The sequence below is a fragment of the Ambystoma mexicanum genome, chromosome 4q, assembly GCF_040938575.1.
Source record: "Ambystoma mexicanum isolate Mex_15411 chromosome 4q, UKY_AmexF1_1, whole genome shotgun sequence".
NCBI lineage: Eukaryota > Metazoa > Chordata > Amphibia > Caudata > Ambystomatidae > Ambystoma > Ambystoma mexicanum.
This window is the reverse complement of record NC_090928.1, coordinates 978,247,633-978,260,827: the sequence shown is the minus strand read 5'-3', so window position 1 is coordinate 978,260,827 and position 13,195 is coordinate 978,247,633. Positions and strand designations below refer to the sequence as shown.

Sequence of the window (13,195 nt, the reverse complement as noted above, 5' to 3'; positions counted from 1 at the left end):
GGAAGCAGAAGATGAACTTGCCACAGTCAGAAATGACTGCCAAAATGCATGGGCAAGACTAGCCAAATTTGATTACATAACCAGGACCACTAGAGCACATGCGGAAGGCAATAAACCAAGTAGACTCTTGTCGTGGCTATGCAAAAAGGAACACCCGAAACACCCGATCACTGAAATTAAAACCTCCACCGGTGAGATTTACAGATCACAGCCGGAAATCAATGAGGCATTTAGCCAATTCTATACCCAACTGTATAGCCACACAACAGTGATACCACAAAGGGACATCTTAGACACCCTCGAAGAAATAGGCCTCCCAACACTAAACGAAGCCCAGGTAGCTACCCTAAATGAGGACCTATCGATAGAGGACCTAACCAAGGCGGTCAAATCACTGTCCACGAGCAAGACCCCGGCAGTGAGGGACTGCCCCCCCCCCCCCCCCCGAGTTTTACAAAACGTATGACACGACCCTGGCCCCTACCCTCTTGGAAGTCTTTAAGGAATCTTCCGAGAAAGGAACCTTGCCCAAAAGCATGAGGGAGACATTGATAGTACCGATCCCCAAACCTGGGAAACCGAGAGAGGAATGCGGATCATACAGGCCACTAGCCATGCTTAACTATGATGTAAAAATACTAACCACTATCCTAGCCTAAAGACTCTCAAGGGTGATAGGCACATTAATACATGAAGATCAGAACGTGTTCATACCAGGCCGGAACACAGCAAGGAACCTGCGTCGACTTCAACATATAGTGGCACAAACTAAAGACCTACGTGAACCATACGCAGTGGTCTCCTTAGATGCCACAAAAACCTTTGATTCCATATACTGGGAGTGGTTGCTGGAGGTCCTGAGACAGTTCGGGCTGGGGGCATCCTTCATTAGATGGATAAAAATATTATACCAATCACCGGTGGCTAGAATCAAGACTGGGAAGACAGTGTAAGGACTATGGGACATCCAGAGGGGCACCAGGCAGGGTTGCCCGCTATCACCCATGTTATACATTCTGGGACTGGAACTACTAGCTATATACATGAGGAAGCAATTCTTCAATGCTGGCATTAGAATAGGGGGTGAACACCATATTGTTTCACTATATGCAGACAATGTCCTACTATACCTGCGAGACCCCCACCTTAACCTACCAACAATCCTAGAGGTCCTACAGCACTTTGCCCGGGCGTCAGGGATCTCCTTCAATAAAGAGAAGTCCAGCATATTCCCCCTGGCTGGCCTAGCCGCACAAACCGAAATTGATCTCCCAACGGTGGGAATCCAATGGAAACTCCACACTTTCAGATACCTGGGAGTACAGATCTGGCACACACCCGAGCAAACGCACAGAGGTAACACACAGGTTGCGGTTCATGGGCTTAGAAAATCAATGAAATTCTGGTCAAAACTACCATTATCAATGATGGGCAGAGCCGCACTCGTTAAAATGATAGTACTTCCAAGATTCCTATACTTCTTTCACAACATACATTACCTCATCCCTCTCTCCTTTTTCCGGGTATTAGAAAAACTACTAAGGGAGCTACTGTGCAACAACACCAGACACAAAATATCCCTGGATATACTGACGCTACCATACACAGCAGGCGGAATCCAACTCCCAGACCTAGGAAAATACTTCCTGGCTGCACAACTAAGCCACGTGACCAAATGGATGGCCGATGAATATACCCCTGAAATCAGGTTACTCAGACAACCCGTAGCCCCAGCAAACTTGAAGGAAATACTATGGGTCCCGGCAGGTTGCCTGGGGGAAACTCCGATGCTAGTAGAGCTGGACAAGAAAGTTTGGACTAGAACCCAGAGGCACACCCAAGTGGGGCACACCCCTACTCCGCAGACATACTGATTGCAGCAGTGGTATGCAAAGGGGAGGCAGATCTAGCCCGAATGAGACAATGGGAGAGGCATGGCATTTACACCTGGGGGGACACATACGAAGATGGAACTTTCAGGAAATTTGAGACCATGGTGGCTAACGAGGGCCTACCCACCGACCAATTCCTATGGTACAGAAAAGTCAGAGAAAGCGCCAAATCACAATGGAAAGAGTGGCCAGAGGAACCAGAGCTAGACCCACTGATCACACTGCTATATAACCTAGGTGATGGCTGGAAACCAGTGTCTAGGCTCTATGCCCAACTGTCGGACAGACCCAACCCCAAAAGTGAGGCTTTGAAATCAAAGTGGGAGGCGGACCTGGGGGAGGAAATCACTGAGAACGAATGGGAAAGAATCCTAACATACCCTAGAGAGGTGTCGAGAAACGCCCGGTTCAGGCTAATCCATCTACAGGTCCTATACAGAACGTACATGACGCCAGAGAAAATAGCCAGCATCAACAAGACCAGTACCCCACTATGTCCTCGATGCAAGTCAGAGGGAGCGGGGATGATGCACATGTTCTGGGGATGGCTGGAGATCCAAACTTTCTGGTCCAAGGTGGAGCAGACCTGCAGAAGAGCAGGAGTGACAAGATACAAATGTTCCCTGAAAGAATGCCTACTCGGCGCGTATCCAAGAATAAGTAAACTGCGACACAGTGGAATTTATGGACGTGTGTGTGTGCTGGCCAAGAGAGCCATAGCAGTGGCATGGAAATCCCCCAAGGGCCCACACTTCGAGAGATGGTATAGAGAACTAGAGCACTGGTCAGGGGTCGAAACAAAGGTATGGGGAGAGGGAGTAGACAGAGCGGGAGGAGAGGCAAGCCCAAGATACGAGGACTGGAAAGCACTAATACGAGATATGTTTTACCCGTCGGACGACAAACCCCCCTGAACTACCCCCGACCACTGGGACACCATTGAATCAGAATTAAAGCCAATACCCAACGAAAGCACCCACAGAACTATCAGATTTGGCGCTTCTCCGCCAGTCCATCACCTGAAGAACTCTGATGCCCAAAAGACCAAACGAACCGGGGCATAACTCCCAGCATATTAGCAAGAAGACTAGTTGTTTAGTTTGTTTATTGTTTGTTTTTTATATTTTTCGTTTTATTTTCTTTTTCTTTTTTTCTTCTCTTTTTATTCCCCACTTCCCTCCCCCTTTATGGAAACAAAGATTTAACTGATTGTTGTGCAAATGTTAACAAAAGTTAAATGCCAATAAAATACTTTAAAAATAAAAATAAGTGATTCGGTATATAATTTCAATATAAAGACTGTATCCCTAAAAATGCAAATAATACAGAGTAATGGGTATTACTTACAACGCTGACTTAGTTGCACTTTCGCCATTTTGCTTGTTTGCAGAAAGCTTGCACAGCCAAATGTGAATGAAAGAGCATTTAAAAAGTTGCTTGGCGTCTAATTGAAATCCACGCGACTTTGACGTGACTCAAAGTAAAAAACACTAGACTCTAGTACATGTGAGTCTTTAACTTTCCCGGCACAGAGTCGTACTCTCTAACATCGTTCCCCATTTTGGAAATGAGCAGAAAGGCAGAATTGAGTGAGTAAACATAACCTCAGTATGGCTTTTTACATATGTATCGTAACTATACAGTATATGCTGTAATAAAACTCAGACCTCCTTAGAGATCACAAAGTCCGAAAACCTCAATGTTACAAAATATCCGTGAATATTTAAAATTAATTACATTATTTTTGTGCAGATTCTGTCGAAATGTAGTCCCCATTACATTGGATCTAAAAGGCTATGGTTATAACGGGCTGTAAACTGAAGATCAAATGTATCCACAAAGCCTTACAGTAATACTAGCCACTTAAGATGATTGTTAAGACCCTCTGTAGATGTTTTAAGATTATAGATCCAAAACTGTTCTTTTTGGGCACATTTATCATTTAATGATCCTCCTTGTAGGTCCGGTAAAACCTTTTCTATTATTCACCAGTTAGTCATTCTGATTATTATGTCCGTGTTCTAATAGTAAACATGTGGCACGTGCCGTTTTGGGCTGATGTCTTGGATGGGATAGACCTGGTGTTGGGGGCCCAGTGGAAAGACATGCGATTCTGGCTCTCTGTCATTTTCTAGGAGATATTCAAAGATTTGGAATGGCACATCATGGTTGCATAAAGAGGGCCATGGTTGTGGCTTACAAACAAATATTCCTAGTTTGGAAGACCAGGATGAAGTCAAAACATGAGGACTAAATTACAGATTACAGAGTAGGTGATTTACAAAAGACTGTAGAAGGGCGACATGTACATGGATACGAATGTGTTTTTTAAGCATCCTTATGCGTCAATGACATTACTTCTATCTGCTTTTTTTGTTTGGTAATGCTGAGTGAGGCTGGCTATACAATATTGTTTAACGTTTGTGGTTCTGAGAGCTCCGAACGTCTGGTTCCTAGTCGTTCTACACATTTGTATTGCTGTTCGTACTTTTTTCCTAGTGGTACCTCCATGCACAATGACTCGCCCTCCATTGCAAGAGCTTGAGACGACCTTTTTATAATATTTGTTGCCAGTTATGTTAATTATGGTTGCTTGGGGAGCCAGAGTTGGAGCATGCTAAACGATTGTGCACGCTCTTTGTTTGCACTAGTTAAAGCTTTGCCATAGGATTGGGTATGGGAAACAAACTGTCTCCTCATATCATAAATTAGATGGCCTGTAAGAATTTGATCAAGTTGATTTTGTTTTCTTTCTATGTAAATTCTCCGTACGTTTTCTCTCCCCTTTTTCCGTTAGGTCTCGACATAAAAATTTTAGAAGATGAGTTTGATGAGGTCATAGTCGGAACAACTACAAAACGGAAGTACTATCCCAGGAAGATCCTTGCCCATGTCTCCAGAACTTTGAAGGCTGAGCGGGAAATGCTGGTAGGTGTACAGTATGTTCACTTTCTGCCGAAGTGCGCTAAATGGAAAAAGGGGGGGCTTTGTGTGCCCACACTTCCTGGGCAACAGTATGGGAGAGGGGTATTTGCTGCATATGTCCAGAGCTTTGTACATGCTTGTACGACAGTGCCTATACATCCTTTGCAGCCCCTTCAGCATCTGGCCTCAGTTGGATCAGTTCCCATCCATTTATGCCTTACCTAGGGCATTGCAGTTTTATTGTTCTTGGCTGCTGTGACCTATCTGGGTAGTCATATTTTGTAAATTCATGTACGGACATTAGTATGCAATCCTTGTATATTTCTTTTAATAACTAGACTGTTTATGTTTGTTTTATTCTGGCATAGATGAAATGCAGATTTTTTTTAATTTTAATTTGTTGTTTATTGGTCTCATATAAGAATAGTATTTTGGGGTGTGGAGGGCAAGGGTGATTTTAGAACCTTCCACAACTGTTTAAATTTGTTCCTAAAACGTTCACGTACTCCTGTCGGGGCTCACTAAATCTAATCACCCACTCGCATAGTCTAGATTGTATGAATGACGAATACAAATTGTATGGTACTTTCCCTTCATGGGGATGTTTGGCACTTATTTGACTTTTACTGCAAACATACCTTCTTTGCATTAAATGGCAAATACAAGTTAATTGTGCCTGGCTGGCCTCTGGGTGGCAGCATTGCACCAAATATAACGTCTACTTTCTGTTAAATGGTGACATAAACCATTTACCAAAAGGCATGAGTACATTTTTTGTCCGCCGTCCTTATGGGGCAAGGGCGAGTGTATTTCAGCTGGGGCGAGTATATACATTAAGAAACTCAACCTGTAGAACCAGTGGGATTTGAAATAATTTACGAGTCCTGCCTGTGCTTGTAAATCCTATCTATACCCCTTGAAATCCATGCTTGCAATCTGAGTATGATTGGAAAAAAATGGAAAGTGTGGCAGAACTCAAAGCAAGATTATCAGAATCTTGGCCAACAAAAATCCTAGGGGGAGCTTGAATTTCTTTCCAGGTATTTCAAACCATACCTGAAGGACTCCTTCAGAAAATACTTTTCACGTTGTTTCATGAGTAGTGTTCCTTTCCATCACCCGTTCCTGTCTGACTCAAGTTCACTTGCAGTATACATGGTGCGCTTATCATAGAACTCTATCAGTCAATACACAGTTGGATCTGCACATTCTATAGCTCCCCTTTGAGTCTAATCACGGGAGCCTTGTGATTTAGGAGAATTTTCAACTTTGCTCGATGAAGTTTTAAATTTCTAATGGATACGTTTCTTCCACGGTTTCTTCATTTTATAAAGTACACCCCTGATGCAATCAACGGCGGATAGTTTTCTCCTGTCACCAGGTGGCGTAATGCAGCTCTGACAATGGAGCCGTCTCATGCAGAAGTGCTGCCATCCATAATTCTACTCAAAACTGCTAACACTATTTTGCTTGGGTTCCTTTTTTTCATGTCCACGCCCAAGAATGGTTTTTCAGTCCGAACAGCCTCTATGATTTTTTTCATTTTTTTAGCAAATTCTCCCAGGTCTGGGTGGAATGTCTCCACTCTGTCTCTACCCAGGCTTTGGAGCTGTACACCTCCGTGTGTCTTTAGATCAGCAGTGTGTGTAAATTAATTTCTCTCTCCAACCTAAACATCAGAAATACCTTCATTTTGAGGTAGGAAACAGTGATTACTAGTTCAGTGCTCCTACTCCTCTTCCCTTCTGTCACAAGAGTATTTAAGAAGGGCGTGCAGTTTTCGCTGCCCATCAGCACAGGAAGAGTGCATGTCTTTCCCCACGTCGATGACTGGCTTCTGCTGGCCAGATCGGAATAGGTGGATCTGAAGCTGTTCCACAAATAAGGTTTCTCCATCAACCTAAAGAGATTATTTTGAACCTCCTTCAAGCGCTTACAGTTCTGTATACAGAGTGAGGCATGACTTCTTCCAGAGGAGGGAGAGTGGCAGTCCTCTTCCATTTGCGCTGGGGTCTCTGCACTGTAACTTTCTTGGTTTTGCTAGGGCGGACGACTTGCAGCATCTTCATAGTCTCCGAAGCAAGACTGCGGGAATGATTACTACAGTAGTCCCAGTTCAACAGGGACATGAAGGACGTTATCTTGCTCCCTCCCACCCTCCACATGTCTCCAAGGACCTTCTTAGGTGGGCATCCATGAGCAGGATCCTTTTGGGGGAGTCCCTACTCTGGCAGCTATGTCTGGGGGGCATACAGGTCGTGGCTGTATCATTCTTTGGACGGGAAGTTCCTCTGCAGAATCTTTAAGGGAGCCCTCCCGGAAAAGTCCTTCTGAAACAGATTGCTGGAACTCAAAACAGTTGTAATTCTTTTTTTTACCATGAATCAGATGTTCGACTGTCCAGGTACTCACGGACAGCACTACCGCCATGCATTACACAAAAAAGATAGATGTGTGTGTATTGGTGGGATTTTCTGATTTTCACAGTTTTCAGGGCCTAAATGCATTCACCTCACTTGGCTTAGAGTTTCCTTCAAATATAGTAGGTTTTCCAAAGGATAGGGTGGCACAGCAGCCCAGGCCTAACTTTTAGAAGGTCAGCAGGGTGGTCCTAAGGTACAGCGAAGACTCCTGATGAATACACAATAAAAGATTTTACACACAATATATTTTGAAAAATAACAAAATATTTAGACATGAGGAAAATCGCAACATTTACAGGCAAGTCAACCTTTGCAAGATCAATTTGTACAATAAGAAGCAATGGTTTAAAGTCTCTAAAAGTTCTTCTTACTTCTGGAAAGTCTTCCAGTGGAGGTAGCGGAGAACCTTTAGAGGTAAGAAAACGGTTTCTTTCTTTTTAAGGAGAAGGCAGATCAAATGAAAACAGTGGGTCAAAGGCTTGACAAAACATGATTTTCTTAGTGAAGAGAGATCGGACTATTATTAAAAATACAACAGATGCAGTCCCACTGTTCTGAAGGATGGAGGGCCGAATGAGGATACCCTCAAATGAGGGTCCAGATGAAGGTCTCCAGCAATGTCAGAGGAACGATAGGAATCCCAGAGTTCAGGAGCCGGAGCCAGTGCAGGTCAGCTCATAGTTTTAGCAGTACGATTCTCCAGAAACCCCAAAATGCTTTAGCAATAGTGCACTATTGCAGAGGGTACGATCAGACCCCTGGGAGGGTGAATTGTGCAAGAATCTGTATCAACTCAGCCACGGTTCGGAGCCAACCGCGTGCGAAGTAGGCATCTGTTCTTTGGCGTTGTTGTTGGTGTTCACCTGTGCTGACCAGTTCCTACGTTGTACACTGTCTCGGGAGTAATTTCCAATGATAGTTGACCAATCGCAAGTTTCACCAGGCTCACTTAAGTTCTAGTATGGCAGCGAAGCCCCGGCTTGACTCTCAGTAGTCCACACAGTATATTTTTATGAAACTATAATCTTTTTATAGAAAATGGAGAGAGATGAAACCCTGCACTTAAAGTTAAGTAAGCGTCATATGATGCAATTGTAGGTTTCAAAGTGTTCTTAGCAGCTCAACAAAGTCTTTCCTAGAAGGGAAAATGCAATCACGGGTGAGTAAAATACCTTTCGAAGGGATTGTGTCCTCCGACGTATTCCTTATCTTAGATATCTCCTTCCAGCTCTGCTGGCCTCGGAAAAATTTTCTCTAGAGGGCGCTGCGCGTCGACGTCAGCCGAGTCAATGTCCCTCGACAGCCGCCCTATCGACGTCATCCTGCCTATAAAGGCCGCGCGCAGTGTCCGTTGCTCAGTTCCATTTTTCCGCGCTTACTCAGTGCCTCGGAATACCGTTGTTCAGTTTCGTAGACAATTTATCCTATTTACCTCGAGATATTCGATCCGTACTCGATGGCTTCCTCGTCGGAACCGACGACCCCTCGGTCCGGCTTCAAAAAATGCCGAGATTGTGGGAAAAAGATGTCGCTGACTGACCCTCACAGAGTTTGTCTGTGGTGTTTGGGAGCTGAATACCATTGTTCGGAGTGCGAGGACTGTATGTCCATGACAGCTAAGGCCCTGAAGGAGCGTAGGGGGAAGCTGGAGAAAGGTAAGACTTCAAAAACTTCTTCTTCCTCGACGAAGTGGAGACATTCGTCTCCTCGTCACCATTCGCGCTCCAGATCTCGGAGTGGGTCCCATCACTCCTCCAGAAGATCCCCTTCTCCGTCCTCCTCTTCCTGTGTTTCTCCTAAGAGAATCCCTTGCCCCACGAAACATAATTCCCGGGCTGAATGGGAGGAATTCCGCAAAAATATGATGAGCGTCTTCGAGAAAGCGGCCTCGACCCCCTCGAAGACTGCCGAGAGCGATGCTCTGGTCGAAAGACCCGAAGGTCAAAAACGCATCGAGTCGCAGTACCCGGTGAAGGAAGCTTCTCGAGCGCGTCACGAACCCTCGAGTAAAGCTATGACCTCGAAACCTTCTTCGAAGGTTCCGTCGACGCCGAGGCCGGTGTCTTCGACGCCGTTGACGAAGGGACCTTCGACACACGGGTCTGTCGACTCGACGCCATCTTCGACACCGGCGTCGACGCCAAGGAAAGTCGCGGTTACGATGCACCCAGTGACTATCCCCAGGTCCTCGATGACGATGGCGTCGAGATTGTCGACTTCCTCGAGCAGAATCCCAATTCTATCGAGGACCTCGAGGCCTCCGCCTTTGTTTTCGATGCCACGCCCGAAGCCTTCGGCGTCGACGACATCGACGTTTTCGAGGCCGATTATGACAAGTTTGGCACCCTCTGCCTTGCAGATGGGTTTTACACCCTTTGTGAGTTCAGAACAATTGAGAACTATGTCCTCAATTTTGGAAGAGGGAGAACTTTCTGAACAGGAAGACACATTTGAGTTGCAGGGACCTGCAACCCCAGTTAGAGAGGAGTTATCCTCAGAAGAACGCAGGTTAAAGGATCTTCATGATACCTTACATGAGGCAAGTGGGTTAGACACTTCCCCTGAGGTGGAGTTTGCTAGGCCAGACCCGGGGGAGCATGCTGAAACCCCCTATAGAGCCTTAATGGCCAGGATCACAGAATTTATGGGGTGGTCAACACCTTCACAGGCTTTCCAACAAGATGACCTCACGGATATTCTTGACAAAGGTCCACAGGAGGATCCTGTAGTGCCCTTTCATAAAGCTCTTCAGAGGAAGATTATGACGAACTGGGAAACCCCAGATGTCGTCCCGGCAGTAAATAAAAAGCTGCCTACAAAATACAGGGTATCTTCTGCAGACCCAGAGTTTTTGTCAAAACACCCATCCCCAGAAAGTCTGTTGGTACAGGCAGCATATTCTACTGACGTCAAGACTGCTTACCCTACCGTCCCACAGGACAGGGACGATAAGAAATATGATGCTATGGCAAAGAAAGTTTTTTCGGCATGTAGCATGGCGTTAAAATCTGTTAATGCTACTTGCACCCTTGCTAGATTCCGCCATACACTTTGGGAGTGTGCTTTTACTGCGGCTGACTGCATCCCGGAGGGAGAAGAAAGGGAGGCGTTCCTAAATATCATACAGGACGGTAAAGACGCTATGTGCGAATCCCTCCAGACGGGCATTGATTCGGCTGACAGTATCAGCAGAGCAATGGCGGCAAGTACAACAACCAGGAGATTCGCTTGGTTGAGAAAGTCTGGTTTTGCCCCAGATGTGCAAGCCAGGCTCTTGAACATGCCATTCGATGGCTCTTCTTTGTTTGGGAAAAAGGCGGATGACAGTTTAGAAAAACTGCAGACATCAAAAGCAGCAGCAAAATCCCTAGGCGCTGCAATCCGTCAGACACCCTTTCGTCCCACAGGAACCTCTGCGAGGGGCAAGTCCTTTCGTTTCTACTCCGCATTCGGAAGAGGTAGAGGACGACCGGCTCAAAGGGGACAAAGAAGAACTACCCGAGGTGGACGGGGTAGATATTCAAAAGCCGCAGCAACAGCAGGTGCCTCTTTATCATCGGCATCTGCATCAGCCGCCCCAAAACCACTCTGAGGACTTACCTCACAGGACACCTGTAGGAGGCAGGTTAACTCAACATCTGGCGGAATGGCAGGCTATCACGTCAGATGCTTGGACATTGGAAACAGTTGGCCAAGGTTATTGCCTGCCTCTCCTATGCATACCTCAGAGTCGTCCACCGGGGATCAGCTCTCAGAAAGCTCCAGATCCGCTCCTCTTGCAGGAAATTTTAGACCTGCTAGAGAAAGGTGCCATAGAACCGGTACCTGTAGCGGAGAGGAACAAGGGCTAGTACTCCCCTTACTTTCTCATTCCAAAGAAAGACGGAGGACTGAGACCCATCTTGGACTTGCGAGAATTGAACAAATTCCTCAGGAAAGACAAATTCAAGATGGTAACTCTTTCTCAGATCCTTCAGGCCCTTCAGTTCCAGGACTGGTTGGTATCTCTGGACCTCCAGGACGCTTATTTCCATGTGCCTATCCATCTCAAACACAGAAAATACCTGAGGTTCGCAATTGGCAACTCTCATTATCAATTTCGGGTACTGCCATTTGGGCTGACCTCTGCCCCGAGGGTCTTCACCAAGTTAATGTCGGTAGTGGCGGCAAGTCTAAGGAGGGAAGGGATTCACGTCTACCCCTACCTGGACGATTGGTTGATCAGGGCTGTATCTTCGGAACAAGCTCAGATCCCGCTAAATCACGTTTGCCACTCCCTTCACAGACTGGGCTTCTCCTTCAATTTAAAGAAGTCACAAATGATACCATCACAGAGACTCCAGTTCATCGGAGCGATCCTGGACACTTCCCTGGGAAAAGCCTCGCCACCAGAGGTGAGGGCTCAAGATATTCTACAGATGGTTACCAAGTTCCAAAATGCCCAACGTCTCCCAGCCTTTGACTTTTTGAGGTTGCTAGGCCTCATGGCATCCTGCATTTTCCTAGTGCCAGAGGCTCGCCTGAGAATGAGATCTCTCCAGTGGGCACTGAGGACTCAGTGGTCACAATTCTCAGGAAGAATGACAGATCTTCTTCAGGTTCCCGACAGGGTGGCTCGAGACCTTCAGTGGTGGGCCTATCAGGAGAACATTCTGAAAGGAGAGCAGTTTTGGCAACCTTGGCTGGAGATAACAGTAGTCACGGATGCCTCACTCACGGGGTGGGGAGCCCACGCCAACGACTTGACCATCAGCGGTCGTTGGTCTCCATCGGAGTCCAGACTAAACATCAACCTGTTAGAGCTGAGGGCCATCAGACTTGCGCTGAAGGCTTTTCTGCCATCTGTACAAGGAAAGAATGTCCTGATAATGACGGACAACACAGTGGCTATGCATTACCTCAACAAAAAAGGAGGCGTATGATCACTACCTCTGTGCAGAGAGGCGATGCAGCTCTGGTTTTGGGCAATCCAAGAAGGAATCTCTCTATCGGCAGTTCACCTAGCCGGAGAGCTACTTGATAACGGTCGCTCTGAGCAGGCAGAGCACAGTCTCCCACGAGTGGGAACTAGCTCAGGAAGTCCTTCAAGAGATCTTGGCCCTTTGGGGAACCCCTCAGGTGGATCTGTTCGCCACCAGTGTCAACAGGAAGTGCGACCTGTTCTGCTCAAGGGAATTTCCCCCGAGAGGAGCTCTCGGAGACGCGTTCATAGTGGACTGGGAGTTTCCACTTCTGTACGCGTTCCCACCGGTCCCTGTCATTCCTCAAATGATCAGGAGGTTGAGAAGATTCCGGAAAACCATGATCCTAATTGCCCCGGATTGGGCCAGGAGAACGTGGTACCCGGACCTTCTAGACTTGTCCATCTGCCCTCCAATTCGACTTCCACTCAGAGAGAACCTACTCTCACAGAAGGGAGGTCAGGTTCGCCATCCAGACATCAAAACCCTCAACCTTCACGCTTGGCTTCCGAAAGGCTGAGGTACAAGGATTGGGACCTCCCTGATGATGTCATGGAGGTGTTGCTTTAGGCAAGGAGGCCCGCAACAAAGTCTTTATACCGCTGCCGTTGGAACAGATTTTGCAGCTGGTGTAGAGAAAAGAATATCGACCCTTTTTCATGTGGTACACCAATGGTTTTGTCCTTCCTACTCTATTTGGCGAATTCAGGCCTTCAAGTTGGCACCATTAAGGGCTATCTCGCAGCGCTATCCATCTTTAAGCGCACTGCGAAGAACCATCCTATTTCAAGTTACCCTTGGTAATACAGTTTCTAAAGGGGTTAACCAACGTTTATCCCCCAAGACCATTCTAGGTTCCCCTATGGGATTTAAACTTAGTCTTAACTTTCCTGATGGGCACACCTTTCGAACCACTCCATTCTTGTTCGTTAAGATTTCTTACCCTTAAAACTGTTTTATTAATAGCACTTACATCTGCTAGAAGGGTGAGCGA

General features: G+C 46.4%; 1 protein-coding gene across 1 annotated transcript in view; it reads left to right on the top strand.

Moving 5' to 3' along the window:
• NSL1 (NSL1 component of MIS12 kinetochore complex) overlaps positions 1 to 13,195 on the top strand; it is a 260,539-nt gene that overhangs the window by 145,996 nt on the left and 101,348 nt on the right. Inside the window, exon 3 of the mRNA XM_069608536.1 lies at positions 4,690 to 4,820. Within this exon, the coding sequence (XP_069464637.1) occupies positions 4,690 to 4,820 (131 nt within the window). The remainder of the gene's footprint in view (positions 1 to 4,689; positions 4,821 to 13,195) is intronic.